Below are 14,970 nucleotides of genomic sequence, written 5' to 3' on the forward strand. Positions count from 1 at the left end.
CAAATATGATATCAAAATCAGCAGTTGTGAGAAGAGGAGAGAACAAATGCTGGATACTGGAAATGCATTTGAAATTAAAAGACTAGCAACTTAAAACATCTCATTTATATATAGACTGCTATATCAAAACCTCATGGTAACCACAAACCAAAAATCTACAATAGATACACACACAAAAAAGAAAAAGGAATCTAAACACAACACTGAAGTTAGTCATCAAATCAAAGAGAACAAGAGAGGAAGGGAAGAAAAAAGACCTACAAAAGCAAACCCAAAACAATTAACAAAATGGCAGTAAGAACATACATATTGATAATAACCTTAAATGTAAACGGATTAAATGCTCCATCCAAAAGACATAGACTGGATGAATGGATACAAAAACAAGACCCTTTTACTGTCTGCAAGAGACCCATTTCAGACCTATGGACTTAAAGTGAGGGGATGGAAAATGTATTACACACAAACAGAAACGAAAGTTGTAGTAGCAATACTCATTTCAGACAAAAGACTTTAAAATAATGTTACAAGAGGCAAAGGACACTATATAATGATCCAAGGAGAAGATATAACAATTGTAAATATATATGCACCCAATATAAGAGCACCTCAATATATAAGGCAAATACTAACATCCGCAAAAGGAGAAATCGATAGTAATACAATAATAGTGGGGGACTTTAACACCCCAGTTTCATCAGTGGACAGATCATCCAGACAGGAAATCAGTAATGAAACACAGGCCTTAAATGACACATTAGACCAGATGGACTAAATTGATATTTATAGAGCATTCCATCCAAAAGCAGCAGAATACACATTCTTCTCAAGTGCACGTGGAACATTCACCTGGATTGATCACATGCTGGGCCACAAAGTGAACCTTGGTAAATTTAAGAAAATTGAAATCATAGTAAACATCTTTTCTGACCACACACTATGAGAGTGGAAATCAACCATAAGAAAAACGAAAAAACACAAACACGTGGAGGCTAAAGAGTGTTACTAAAAAACCAATGGATCACTGAGGAAATGAGAGTAAATCAAAAAATACCTAGGGACAAATGAAAATGAAAGCAGGACGATCCAAAACCTATGGGATGCAGCAAAAGCAGTTCTAAGAGGCAAGTTTATAGCAATACAGTGTTACTTCAGGAAACAAGAAAAATCTTAAATAAACAATCTAACCTTATACCTAAAGCAAATAGAGAAAGAAGAACAAACAAAACCCAAAGTTAGTAGAAGGAAAGAAATCATAAAGATCAGAGCAGAAATAAATGAAATAGAGATGAAGAAAGCAGTAGAAAAGATCAATGAAACTAAAAGTTGGTTCTTTGAAAAGGTAAACAAAATTGATAAACCTTTAGCCAGACTCATCAAGAAAAAGAGGGAGAGGGCTCAAATACAAATGAAACCACAGAAATACAAAGGATCATAAGCAACCAATAAAATGGACAACCTAGAAATGGACAAATTCTTAGAAAGGTATAATTTTCCAAGACTGAACATGGAAGAAATAGAAAACATGAATAGACCAATCACAAGTACTGAAATTGAAACTGTGATTTAAAAACTTCCAGCAAACAAAACTTCCAACAAACAAAAGTCCATGACCAGATGGCTTCACAGGCAAATTCTATCAAACATTTAGAGAAGAGTTAACACCTATCCTTCTGAGACTATTGCCAAAAATCACAGAGGAAGGAACACTCCCAAATTCATTCTATGAGACCACCATCACCCTGATACCAAAACCAGACAAAGATACCACACAAAAAATTACAGGCCAATATCACTGCTGAACATAGACGCAAAGATCCTCAACAGAATACAAGCAAACCAAATCCAACAGTACATTCAGATGATCATACACCATGATCAAGTGGAATTTAGCCCAGGGATGCAAGGATTTTTCAATATCCACAAATCAGTCAGTGTGATACATTACATCAACAAATTGAAGAATAAAAACCATATGATCATCTCAGTAGATGCAGAAAAAGGTTTGGGCAAAATTCAACACCCATTTATGATAAAAACTCTGCAGAAAGTTGTAATAGAGGGAACATATCTCAACATAATAAAGGCCATATATGACAAACCTACAGCTAACATCATACTCAGTGGTGAAAAGGTGAAAGCATTTCCTCTAAGATCAGGAACAAGACAAAGATGTCCACCCTTGCCACTTTTATTCAACATAGTTTTGGAAGTCCTAGCCACAGTGATCAGAAGAAAAAGAAATAAAGGGAATCCAAATTGGAAAAGAAAAAATAAAGCTCACTGTTTGCAGATGATATGATACTATACGTAGAAAACCCTAAAGATGCTACCAGAAAACTACTAGAGTTCATCAATGAATTTGGTAAAGTTGCAGGATGCAAAATTAATACACAGAAATCTCTTGCATTTCTATACACTAACAAGGAAAGACCAGAAAGAGAAATTAAAGAAACAATCCTATTTACCATTGCATCAAAAAGTATAAAATACCTAGGAATAAACCTATCTAAGGAGGCAAAAGACCTGTACTCCAAAAACTATAAGACAGTGAAGAAAGAAATCAAAGATGACACAAACAGAAAGATATACCATGTTCTTGGATTGGGAAAATTGATATTGTCAAAATGACTGTACTACCCAAGGCGATCTACAGATTCAATGCAATCCCTATCAAGTTACCAATGACATTTTTCACAGAAGTAGAACAAAAAATCTTAAAATTTGTATGGAGACACAAAAGACCCCAAATAGCCAAAGCAATCTTGAGAAAGAAAGATGGAGATGGAGGAATCAAGCTCCATGACTTCTGACTATACGACAAAGCTACAGTAATCAAAACGGTATGGGGAGTTCCTTGGTATCGCAGTGGTTAAGAATCCGCCTGCCAATGCAGGGGACACGGGTTTGAGCCCTGGTCCGGGAGGATCCCACATGCTGCAGAGCAACTGGGCCCGTGCGCCACAACTAGTGATCCTGTGCTCTAGAGCCTGTGAACCACAACTGCTGAGCCCGTGTGCCACAACTATTGAAGCCTGTGTGCCTGGAACCCGTCTCCACAGCAGGAGAAGCCACCTCAATGAGAAGCCTGCACACAGCAACAAAGACCCAACGCAGCCAAAAATAAATAAGTAAACTAAAAAATATATATGTATATAAAAAAGTTACCATTAAAAAAAAAACAGTATGGTATTGGCACAAAAACAGAAATATAGATCAGTGGAACAGGATGGAAATTCTGTTAAATGTTTATCTTGGGAGAAGGGGTGGAGTGCTTGGGGAGATCAGTGAAAAAGGGAGAATTGTCCTTTGATTGACCCCAAAAAAGCCTGTCTGATCATATCTATTCATTATCTGTAAAATTATGTAAATGTGTATGTTTAAAGATATGAAGTAAATATTCAAAATAAAAATGACCTATATTTTCTCCAAAAGGGATGCAGATTTGCAAATACCTGAACATGTCCATGTGAAGTCTGTAAAAACTCTTAGAAACAAAAGAAGCATAGTAGAAAGCCACAAAACTGTTTGAACTACTGGGAAATTTATTTACCTGTAAACCTGGGGTGGTCTCTGTGGTTGTTTGGTGTGGCTCTTCAGGGACCTTTGCACTCCTTTGATTTGTCATCCTTGGTGTTGGTTTTGTGTATAGGCTCATAGCGTGATGTTTGAAGTAAAATCCAAACATAGCAAAGTCCAGAGGAAGAAGGATGGTCTCTTTGGATGTCTGTCTGTCATAGGCTGGGTTTCTTGGAAGCATTTTCTGCGATGGAGTTTGGGGTAAAAGTTAGTTATAACATCTGTGAGAGGAAGGGGCAGGAAGCAGAACTGGGCAAAGGAAGAAGTTGAGCTTCAATGCAGGCTTGGCAAAGGAGAGTTCTGGAGTAAGGATTGCCTGCCAGAGTTGTCCCATGTTAGACTGAAAAATGCCCAGCCATTATACCCACTCTGTGTGGGCTGTGCTGGGAAGGATATGACCTGGGACAAGGCAGCTCCAATGGAACTGACAGCTGGATGCTGTCTGTTGACCACGCTCATTTCTGCAGCTGGCAACAAGTCTTTTCTTGAAGAGGAGATCTAGGTGTCGTAGTTAGGAATGAGGAAATATTTCCTAGAAACCCTCCATCAGACTTACCCTCACATCTAAGATTAGATTACATGCTGTGGCAGAAGTAGTAGTTTTTCTTCTCTTCTCTGGTAAAGAGTCCTGATTTTTCACTGAGTATATGGTCATCTGGGATGATGGCTGTATTTCTCAGCCTCCCTGTACATTTAGGTATGTCTAATTTTTGGCTAGAGGGTAAGTTTAATTGTCAAGTTCGACTTAGAGGGCAGGGGTATGTACCTTGTTTTCTTTCAACTCTTTCCTGCTGTGTAGAATGTGGAAATAATAACTGGAGTTTGTGCAGCCATCTTGGATTATGAGGTGGAAGCACATGTTGAGGATGACAGAGCAACAAGATAGCAGAACATTAATTAGCTCCCTGATGATCATAGAAATGTGTTATGTGCTCCAGGTTGCTTATGTTTGGGCTTTATATCTTGGTTAGAGCCATTACTATTTAGGTTTTTCTGTCAGTTGCATTAGAACTTAATCTTAACTAATACACATTTCTAATTGGCAAGGGGCACAGGAAACCATGATTGGCTTAGACTAATATTTTGGGAATGGAATGGATGTTGGGGAGTAAGACACAGAGACATTTATATCAGGCAAGTACAGTAGAGAGAGAGAGAATGCAAAGAAGTCGAGAGATTTGCAGGGGATGATAATTGTGATGGACCCTGGAATCATACCTAGGTAAGTGAGAAAGTGGAACGTGTGAGTGATGAACATAAAGAAGTGATAGTTGTGTGGATTGGAGGTCGGGGCTGAAGATTCATTGGAGAGGGGGAGCTAGGCTAAATGAACTAGAGAGAGCAGAGATGGTGGTCAGAGTGTAGGTCGCTTTAAATGGAGATTTTATGGTAGAGCTTTCACTCCTAACAGCAGGGCTGAAAAGACTGGGTAACTAAAGTGAGGTAGAGGAAAAAATTGTTAATGGTGAAGTTAAGAAATGGAGAGGCTGGGCTTTGGATGGAACATCTTGGATGCGGCTGAATGGAAGGCAATGAGCTAGATGTTGATATCTTGAGTGGGTGGAGAGGAGTAATTGGGATGTCAGTAGATAACTCAGAAAGTAAGGGAGGCAGATCCAGAAGAGAGCATTTGTTTCAGACAGGCTGACATTGTTGATGGAAGAGGGAGGAAAAGTGATCTGGAAACAGCAAAGAGGAAAGAAATAGCATCCTTAAATATTAAAAATTTCTACATTTATAGTATATATTTCTACAATATATACTAGACATAAACTGAGAAAATATGTTTATAGTACATTTACCATACAAATGGGAGCTTCTTAATATAAATAGAGCTCTTAAACATTATTTTGAAAAAGATAACTTGGTAGCAAAGTGGGTAAAGAATATTGAGTCTTAATTTGCAAAGGAGAAAATGCAAATGACCAAAACACATGAGAATCTTCATACATTAGGGTTAGTACTGGTAAAAATATTAATGAGATACTAAGATGTGCCTGTCATATTGGCAAGACCTAAAAATATTGATAAACTTCAAGCTTGGCATGTGTGTGGGAAGTCAGGTGCTGATGTGCACTGCTCGCAGAGTGTGGTAGATTGCCACTTCAGAAGAAGCAACTAAATGGCTGTGGTGGGTCTGTTGTGTGTTGTGGATTGATGTGCTTGCGCATCATAGTTATGCTGGCCACAGCATTATTTATTGCATTTGCACATTTTACTTGTAATGGTAACTGTGTGGCCTTATTTTTTAAAAACCAACTGATATTTATAAGTAACTTCTTGTGGCCATTTTTATGGAAACAAAGTGTGATTTTCCCGTCTCAGCTAGAAAGATGTATGTTTTTGTTCATTCCTGTTGGTTTTAATATATTTGTATCCCCTTTTCTTAAGTATATGGCATGAATTTGTTTCATCCAGATTTGTGTAACCTGCGTATACCTATCCAGTCTTTTTCTTCTGGTCATAGCATGCATCAGTGTACCCACTTGGATTGTATTGAGAGTTAAGAAAGATATTATTAATATATGAAATTTTGATGGATTTAAATTTTTTTATTTTTTGAATTACAGACTAACTGGATCTTCTGGGTTTATAACAGATGGACCTGGAAATTATAAATATAAAACAAAGTGCACATGGCTCATTGAAGGACAGTAAGTAGTAATGGCTAATTTAATTTTTTTTTTTTTCAGGATAGAGCTCATTGTGAGATTACTTTTCCTACATGTAAAATTAACAATCTGTGGCAACTTAAAATATTTTTTATTTGGTAACCTTTACTTTGACAAGTGAATTTGATTTTCTTATTTTTCTTAATCTTCAACGTTAATTGAAAAAGACTTCTGTGTTGATTTGCAAATGAATTATACACACCAGAAATTTGTATATTTTCAGTTGTAATAGTTAAAAAACTGTTACAATATTTTATTATGGTTGAGGTATATGAAGAAAATTAGACTTCACTTGAATATGTAGTAGGGAAGGGAAGAGATTTTAATAGGCCTATTTATTTATTTATTATTTTTAGTGATTTAACATATGGAAGTTTATTTCTTCCTCACATAACAGTTCCAAGGCAGGTGTTCCTGGTCAGCAGGCAGCTTTCTTCCCTTTGGTAGTAGGACCCAGGCTCTGCCATTCATTCATTAGCTTCACTGTTGGCTAACTGCAGCCAGCAGGAGGGGAAGGAGGAAGTTCGGGAGAAAGCAGACCTGCTTCTTAAAAGCTTCTTGCAGAAAGTGTCACATGCATTCACTCTCATTGCAACCATTAATAACCCTTTAAAATAATTGTGGACAGTCTTAGAAGACTGGACCATAACTGGACAAATGGTAATTTCTTAAAACTAAATTGCAGTGTGGAATCTGAAATGATCCTAATGAACTTTTAGAACTTGTTAAGTTAAAACTGGTTTTCTATGGGACTTCCCTGGCGGTCCAGTGGTTAAGACTCCACGCTTCCACTGCAGGGGGCATGGGTTCGATCCCTGGTCGGGGAACTAAGATCCCACATGCTGTGTGGCATGGCCAAAAATAAAATAAAATTTTTTAATTGGTTTTCTTGTACTTTAAATAGATCTTGAACCCATGCATGATTTTGTAACATTTGGAAAATATTGGTTCACTGAATTATGCAGGTCTTCCAGGTGTCGATATATTTCATTATATGAAATTTAAAACATCACCTTAGTTAAAAATCACCATCAATCTCATCAGAAATTTTTAAGTATTGGGAAGTTGTATCTGGGTGGTAGGTACAAATTTTCCAAAACTCATTATTGCTTGAAAGCTTATATTTTCTTTGGTAATAAATGCAGGCTTGCTTTGTTCATTTTCAAGAAAATATCTACCAGATATCCAAGTCTAAATAACCATAGTTTTTACCTCTCGGACCTCCTAAAAGGGCCTCAGGGACCCTGGCATTGTGTGGACCATACTCTGAGAACTGCTGCTTTAAGGAGCTGTCTGCTCTTGCCCTTTTTACCAGTTCACTCCCATCTGATATCCTTCTCCACTGTTGCTCTGAATGTGCTGTCAGTGGTTGCTCCACCTCAGCCTAAGCATAAAACTAAGAAAAAAACTTCAAATCCTCCGTTTCCTTATCCACATGTTCAGCCTGTCAGTAAGTTCTATCAGTTTTCCCCTCTAGAATATCTCCCCAATCCTCTTCATCTTCAACTCTACAGTTACTTTAAGAACCACCAACCATCCTCTCTTTCCTGGGCCACTGTAATAGCCTTGAAATTGACCTCCAGTTTTTACCTTTGCCCCTTGCCCACCACTCACTCACTTCTTATCTTATTCCTTCTGTTTGCTGTGTTTCAGACATGCTGATTTTCTTCATGTTGCTTGGACACATCAACTTCTAAAGTCTAAGACTTTAAGACTGTTATTCTCTCTGCCTGAAACATTGTCCCCCCAGGCTTTTGACATGGCTTATCTCTCACCATTCTAATATTTTCCAAAACTTTCTGGGGTATCTCCCCACCATCTGTTGTACTACTACATCACATTCCTTTAATTTCTTCCCAGTATTCATCACCATGTGAGTTAACTTGTTTATGTATTTATTTAATTGTTTGGTTAGAGATTTTAGTTAGACAAGAAGTATGGGGTAGATGAAAGGTTCAGGCTGGAGACATATAGTTAGGAATCACCAGGATATAGATGGTGTTGATCTTACCAAGAACTTTTGGAGTAGAGTCTGTGGGCTAAAGCCAGGTTGGAGAGTGAAAAGGTGAGTGGGATGTGAGGAAATGGAGAAAACCAAAGTCTTCTGTGGAGTTTCAGAGGAGAAAGGGATAGGTCTGATAGTAGCTGGAAGGAGAGTTCAGATTTAAAGTTTTTTGTGTTTTGTTGTTTTTTGTAAAATATGTGATACTTAAAGAGATTTAAGTGTGGACTTGGAAGTTTCAGATGAGAGGGAGATGTTAAATATTTGAGAGATGGAAGGAAAAGTAGGTAAATGTATCTATTTTAGAAAGTGGGTATTTGAGAAATTTTTGTCTGAGTGCTGAGCATAAGCAGGGAGATGGGACTGGGTGGTCTGAAATAGAAATTGAGAACTAGTAGTAGGACTGCTGGCAGAATCGAAGCGCCAGTACTGGAACCAGCCTACCCAGTGTTGTGACTTTCTCCAGCATGGCTTAGTTTTCTCTAGATTCAGTCTAGGTCAAAGCAGATAACTGGTGTTCTCTAGACCAGGACTTCTTCCAGGGAGTTCCATGAAAAGGCAGAGGGGCAGGCAAGTTTAGAGGATTGGCAGGTGTGTTTGTAAAATGATGTAGTATGAAATCTTAAGTTGAATAAGAAAGGCTAATGGATTGGTAAAGAATGGCCACTGTATAGACTATAAGGCCCAAAGATGCATAGACCATGTCTATTTTGTTTACCATTGCATATTTAGTGGTCTCTTGCACATAGAAAGTACTAAGGAAATCTTTGACAAGTGAAGGAGTACTGATTACATACTAGTAATTTCTTCTCTCTATATAAATTCTTTAAAAATCTATATTTTTTCTCAAATGTTTTATAGTGATTATGATTATTATAAATTACTTTTTTCTGTTCTTTTCAGGCCAAATAGAATAATGAGGCTTCGTTTCAATCATTTTGCTACAGAGTGTAGTTGGGACCATTTATATGTTTATGATGGGGACTCAATTTACGCACCCCTAGTTGCTGCCTTTAGGTAAGCTTAGTCATATAAATACTGGTTAACCATTGTTTGATTTCTGAATTCATGTATCTCCTAGATTGTATTCTTACTGGATTCACCTTTTTTATCACTTAAGACATTTACTTCATGGAAAGAGTACTAGTTATGGAGTCCTATCACTTTTGTGCTAGTCCTAACTTGGTTTCCTGTAGCTTCTGGGTAAGTTTTTGGGCAGAGTACTTGACCTCACTTTTTAGTTTCCTGATCTATAAAATTGTGATGGTAGTATCAAATTTACCTACTTCTTGTGGTGGTGGTGAAGTTTACATCTAAAAATGTTTTGTGAGTAATATATCGAATATAATATTTCTGTGAAAAATTAAATCAGGAACCATGTTCGTCTTGATCCTTGTTGTGTTCTTCATTGCATAGGCATTCAGGAGTTATTTGTTGAATTCAGATATAGCTCTGTGTGTGTGTGTGTGGGTGTGTGTGATGTGTAATTATGTATATACCTTAATATGGGTGAGGGAAACGTTTTGGAAGAGTATACATAAAACAAACAGTGGTTACCTGTAGAGAATGAGGAACATTCCAGCTACGTGTTGTGATTTTTTTTCTACAGTATATTCTGTGTTTGTTGTTAAACAGCTTAACACCAAATACATGGGGTGCTCTGAATTGTTTTGACATTTTACTTTTTATTAACAGTAAGTAGCTGTGTTGTTTATTATATTTTTGACCACATGCGAATTCAAAACTGTTCTATTTTTCTTCCTTTTACTTGATAGAGGATTTTTAAAATATATTTTTTCTAAAATGCATATCCTTAGAGAGTCATAGTTGTCAGCTGACTGTCTGGATTTCTTTCCCTCAAATATTTGATTTCCCTGACTTTAAAAGAAATCTGTTTAACAAATATTTTTTGTATTCCTCACATGGGGCTGGTTGATGTCTCTTGTGGGTGAGGAGATAACAGAGAGTGAACATAACATGAGGAGGCAAAGGACAGCTGAGATCAGGGGACCAATGTGCCCTTGTATTTCTCCACTCCCTTTGGCTTAGAAATCTCTGCAACATGTCTTTGAACTGAGAACCAAGGCCATTTTCTGGGTTTCAGAGATTCACTTAGAGGGCCAAAGAACAGGGTGGATAGGCCATGCTAAGCATCAAAATGTCATTGGCTACATGTTGGGCATATACGTCTTTATGCCAGAATTTGACTCATTCCTTGTCTTATAGCAAGAGGCACCCCAAACTTTAACACAGCACAAAAACTATCTGTAGTATGATGTTATCATGATAATAGTACTTGTTGGAGGTTTACTTGATAACTGCATTTGTTAATCAAAACTCCTGGAGTCCCCTCTTTATGTGCCAGGCACTTTGAATCAGCTTGCCAATAGCCCTGTGGGAACATCTGCCAAGAGGGTATGCATAACTCTGTAGTTCACCTGGACTGTGTATTTAATGAGCAGACATGTGAACCAACAGCAACCACAAAACAAGCAAAAGGGTACAACTGTTTTAGTCAGTGACTTTTGAGAGAAGCCACAGTATATGTACAGACAACAGGAGGATTTTTAAGCTTCTATAAAAAAGTTTATTTACTGAAATGTATAAATTAATGCATTGATTGTGTTAAAATTTAACTTATAATTGAGTGTGCATTTTCTAAAATCATAGTGAGATAATGTATGTTTAATAATTGAAATTCACCTGAAATACAGAACCCCTGAAGCACTGATGTGCAGAAGAATTTGAAAATAATTGTTTAGGTCATAAGGCAGTGTCACAAGATGGGGAGCTGAGGAGTGCTGTTGGGTCCGGAGGACTTTGGATAGAGGAATCAACCCAGTGGTGATGTGCTGGGGGCCCAGAGTGGAGTGAGCCTGGCGGCACATAGTTCAGCCAAATAAAGAAAAAGAGAGCCACACAGGATTCAGAAGATTTGGACTTTTAATCTGCGTTCTGCCCAAGGCTCTGCATGAGTCTGAATAGTTCATTCAAGCACTCTAGTCCTCATCTTCTGAAGCCTAAAATGAAGGTGTTGTACTGTGTTTTCTCTGGGTGTATTGCAGTCCATGAAGTTTAATTTGACTCTGAACTGGTTGATCACATTATCTTTTATATGCTGAAATTCTGAATAAAATTTGTTTAACAAACAGAGTTCCATTACTGGACAAATTTGAGAACCACTAGAGCAAGTCTCTTCCAGCTGCACAACATTATGACTTTGTGGTGCATTCACTTCAACAAATGCATAAGTGCAGCACCTTTGTGGAGCACCTGCTCGCTCTGCTCAGATCTGTTGGTAGGGAGATGCAGAGGTGGTAGTGGTGATAGAGCAGGGAGAATAGTTTTCCTCTCTGAGGAAATTCTTATTCCTTTTAGAGGTTTTTGTTGTTGTTATTTTTAAGAAAGTCAAATATTGATGAGGCAGTTGTTTAGGCTGTGATGCAGAGCTGTTAGAGGAAGTCTTGTGAAAGTGGGAGTCAGCCTGTCCGGCACCCCATGGAAATCGTGGTCAGTCTGTGGCAGGTAATCAAAGGCAGGCACCTCTTTTGTGGCTGTGGACCCTCCTTTACCACTCAGAAGTATACATGCTGTCTGGACCCATCCCCAGGCTCCTAACCCTGACTTTAAAAATCTGGCTTACCTTCCACATCTGCCTGTCCTTGAGTGTATAGTTTTGCAAGGAGACAGGTGTGTCAAACTGACGATTTGCCAACTATGTAAACTTACATGTGTAGTTGGCAAAGTCAGGCTGTGCCCCAGGTGTGTTCAGAGAGCCCATATCTGTCTGGAACAGTTATGTTGAATTAAGACAATACCTTTATAAAGTTCAGCGATTTCAGAAATGGTTCTAAACAATGGTGTTTACAGTATAAGATTATGAAGAACCCCAGGGCAAGCAGTTCTTGATTTTCTCAAGTTGAACAGCTTGCTGCAGCCTAAGCTGAGCCTGCATTTATTTACCTGCCTAGGGGCAGGGGACAGGGAGGTGGAGGCAGCTCAGGGTGACAGTTGAACGGCAAGCCTGCAGCATCACTTTCTCACCCACACACTTTCTATTGCCTTGCACACTGGGTTGAGGTTTATATTCATTTATTCTGTACAAAGTTTATTTTTGTCATAAACCAGTTGTTTTATTTTCACACTGGGAAAAAGCACATTCCGAAGCTGTCACAAGTTTTTGAAGTGAAAAGAAGCAAATGCCTAAGTCTCTCTGACAGTAGGGAAGCTGATCCCCTTTCTCCAGCAATGTGGTCATTTAGTGCAGGTGGCCCTCCCACTCCTTCTGACTCTCCATCCTTTCTCCCTCCACCCATTCTGCCATTCGTTCTATACATTTAAATGTCCCCACCATATAAATAATAAACACCATTAGCCATCTCTTATTGAACACCTACTGGTGTGAGATGCTATTTCAGCCCTTCACATGCTTTAACAGTTTGATTCTCATTACATTGCTGTGAGGTAGATAGGGTTTCTTTCATTGTGCTTTTGAGGAAGCTAAGTCTCAGAGATGTCAGTGACATGCACAGGCTTGTGGAACAAGACTCGGAGCTCACATCTCTGACCCTGAAGCTCATGCTAAGATAACAAAGAGTGTCCTACATGTGACTGAATCCCCCAGTCCTTTCCTGTGCCAGTATTTCTTATGGCAAGATTGTTTTGACATACGTGTTTCTAGGTGGCCCTGCTCTTGCAAGTACTTACCCCTCAGCATTTTAGGGGATTCTGGTATGTAAAACTGATGAAAGCATGATGATGGTTGAAACCTTCATTTAGGTCTGTGATCAAATGTCATTTCTTCCAAGAGTCCTTCCCTAAATGCCCTTTCTTTTTTTTTTTTTTTTTAAAGGAGAATTTTTTTTTTTTTTTAATAGGGAGCATTTTCTTTTTTCAAATTTTATTATTTATTTTATTTATGGCTGTGTTGGGTCTTCGTTTCTGTGCGAGGGCCCTCTCTAGTTGTGGCAAGTGGGGGCCACTCTTCATCGCGGTGCGCGGGCCTCTCACTATCGCCGGCCTCTCTTGTTGCGGAGCACAGGCTCCAGACGCGCAGGCTCAGTAGTCGTGGCTCACGGGCCCAGTTGCTCCGTGGCATGTGGGATCCTCCCAGACCAGGACTCGAACCCGTGTGCCCTGCATTGGCAGGCAGATTCTCAACCACTGCACCACCAGGGAAGCCCCTAAATGCCCTTTCTAAAGTAGCACTTTCTGTTCTTTTACTGTTTTATTTGCCTTCATAGTATTTACCTCTACCTGGTATTATATATACACACCTGTGGGCCAGGGGTTGGGGGTTCGTATCTAGGCTTATTCTTTCTCTGACATGAACTCCAGTAAGGGCAGAGACGTCTTCACTGTTGTATTCCTGGTACCTAGAACAGTGCCTCACTTGTAGTAAGTACTTAGTATTTGTTAGTTGAATGCATAGTAGAAAATGCTTCACCGTTTTGCAACCCCTAGAGCACCTTCAGTGTCCTTGGGTTCCTAGAGTTCTGCCTGCATATTAAAAACTTGTTGAATGAAAATTCCATCCCTTCTTCCTCCTCACACCCTGCTTATATGCTCTTCCACTCATTTTTATATGCACTTGTATAAATACACATAAATGTATACATATACTAGGCCCATCGTCTTGCAGCTTGTTTTTTTTCCTACTCATCAGAATGCCTTGATGAGCGCCTTGTTAGTCCTGCAGACCTAACGTATGTAATGACTTATTCATCCAGCTCCCAGATGACCATTGAGGTGGTCTTCAACCTGTTCTCATTCTGAATAGTGCTGCGGTGAGGATTCTTATATATTTGTGTATGTGAGCAAGTGTTTCTTATACTAAGAAATAGAATTGCTAGGTCATAATGAATGAGCATTTGAGATAGTCATCAGCCCAAAAGTATGTGCTTTAGGAAAGAAAAGAGGCCCGTGTGGCTCGGGTTGAGCGAGTGAAAGGAAGAGAGTACAGATCTTCCTTGGCTTATGATGGGGTTATGTCCTGATAAACCCATTGTATGTTGAAAATATTGTAAGTTGAAATGCATTTAATACACCTCACCTATCGAACATCATAGCTTAGCTTAGCCCACCTTAAATGTGCTCAGAACACTTACATTAGCCTACAGTTGGGCAAAGTCATCTAACACAAAGCCTATTTTATAATGTTGAATACCTCATGTAACTTTGAATACTGTACTGAAAGTGAAAAACAGAATGGTTGTCTGGGTACAGAGTGGTTGTACATGTATTGGTTTTTTACCCTTGTGATCGTGTGGCTGACTGGGAGCTACAGCTTTGTGCTGGTGCCCAGCATCATGAGAGAGTATTAACAGCATATCACTAGCCTGGGAAAAGGTCAAAATTCAAAATTCTAAGTACAGTTTCTACTGAATGCGTATCCCTTTTGCACCATTGTAAAGTCGAAAAATTGTAGGTCAAAAAACTGTAAGTCAAACAATTGTAAGTCGAACCATTGTAAGTCAGGGACCATCTGTAATAGATGAGATGTTTGTTCATCGGATGGGATTGTGTGTGTGGAACAGATTGCACAGGGTCTGGTAAGGAGTTAGGCTTTAACTGAATGAGACGATGGTGGTACTGAACAATAACTGGGCAAAAGATAGGAGCATATGAAGAAAAGCAAAAGATGCAAGTAAACATAGGAAAAATGATTAACCTCAGGAGTATAAGAGAAGCTCAAAACCACAGGTTAAAAAAAATCAC

The 14,970-nt window shown here is 38.7% G+C and overlaps 1 protein-coding gene across 7 annotated transcripts in view; it reads left to right on the plus strand.

Moving 5' to 3' along the window:
- ATRN (attractin) overlaps positions 1-14,970 on the plus strand; it is a 160,014-nt gene that overhangs the window by 33,769 nt on the left and 111,275 nt on the right. For 5 of the 7 annotated variants that reach the window (XM_082358973.1, XM_082358967.1, XM_082358968.1 and 2 more), the window contains exons 2-3: positions 6,150-6,233; positions 9,157-9,270. The exons of 1 other annotated variant lie outside the window; for it this stretch is intronic. In XM_082358973.1, coding sequence (XP_082215099.1) covers positions 6,150-6,233; positions 9,157-9,270 — 198 coding nt within the window. The remainder of the gene's footprint in view (positions 1-6,149; positions 6,234-9,156; positions 9,271-14,970) is intronic. One more of the 7 variants, XM_082358969.1, reaches the window with a different exon arrangement.

This window comes from Balaenoptera borealis, assembly GCF_965194805.1.
Source record: "Balaenoptera borealis genome assembly, chromosome: 16".
NCBI classification, from domain to species: Eukaryota; Metazoa; Chordata; class Mammalia; order Artiodactyla; family Balaenopteridae; genus Balaenoptera; species Balaenoptera borealis.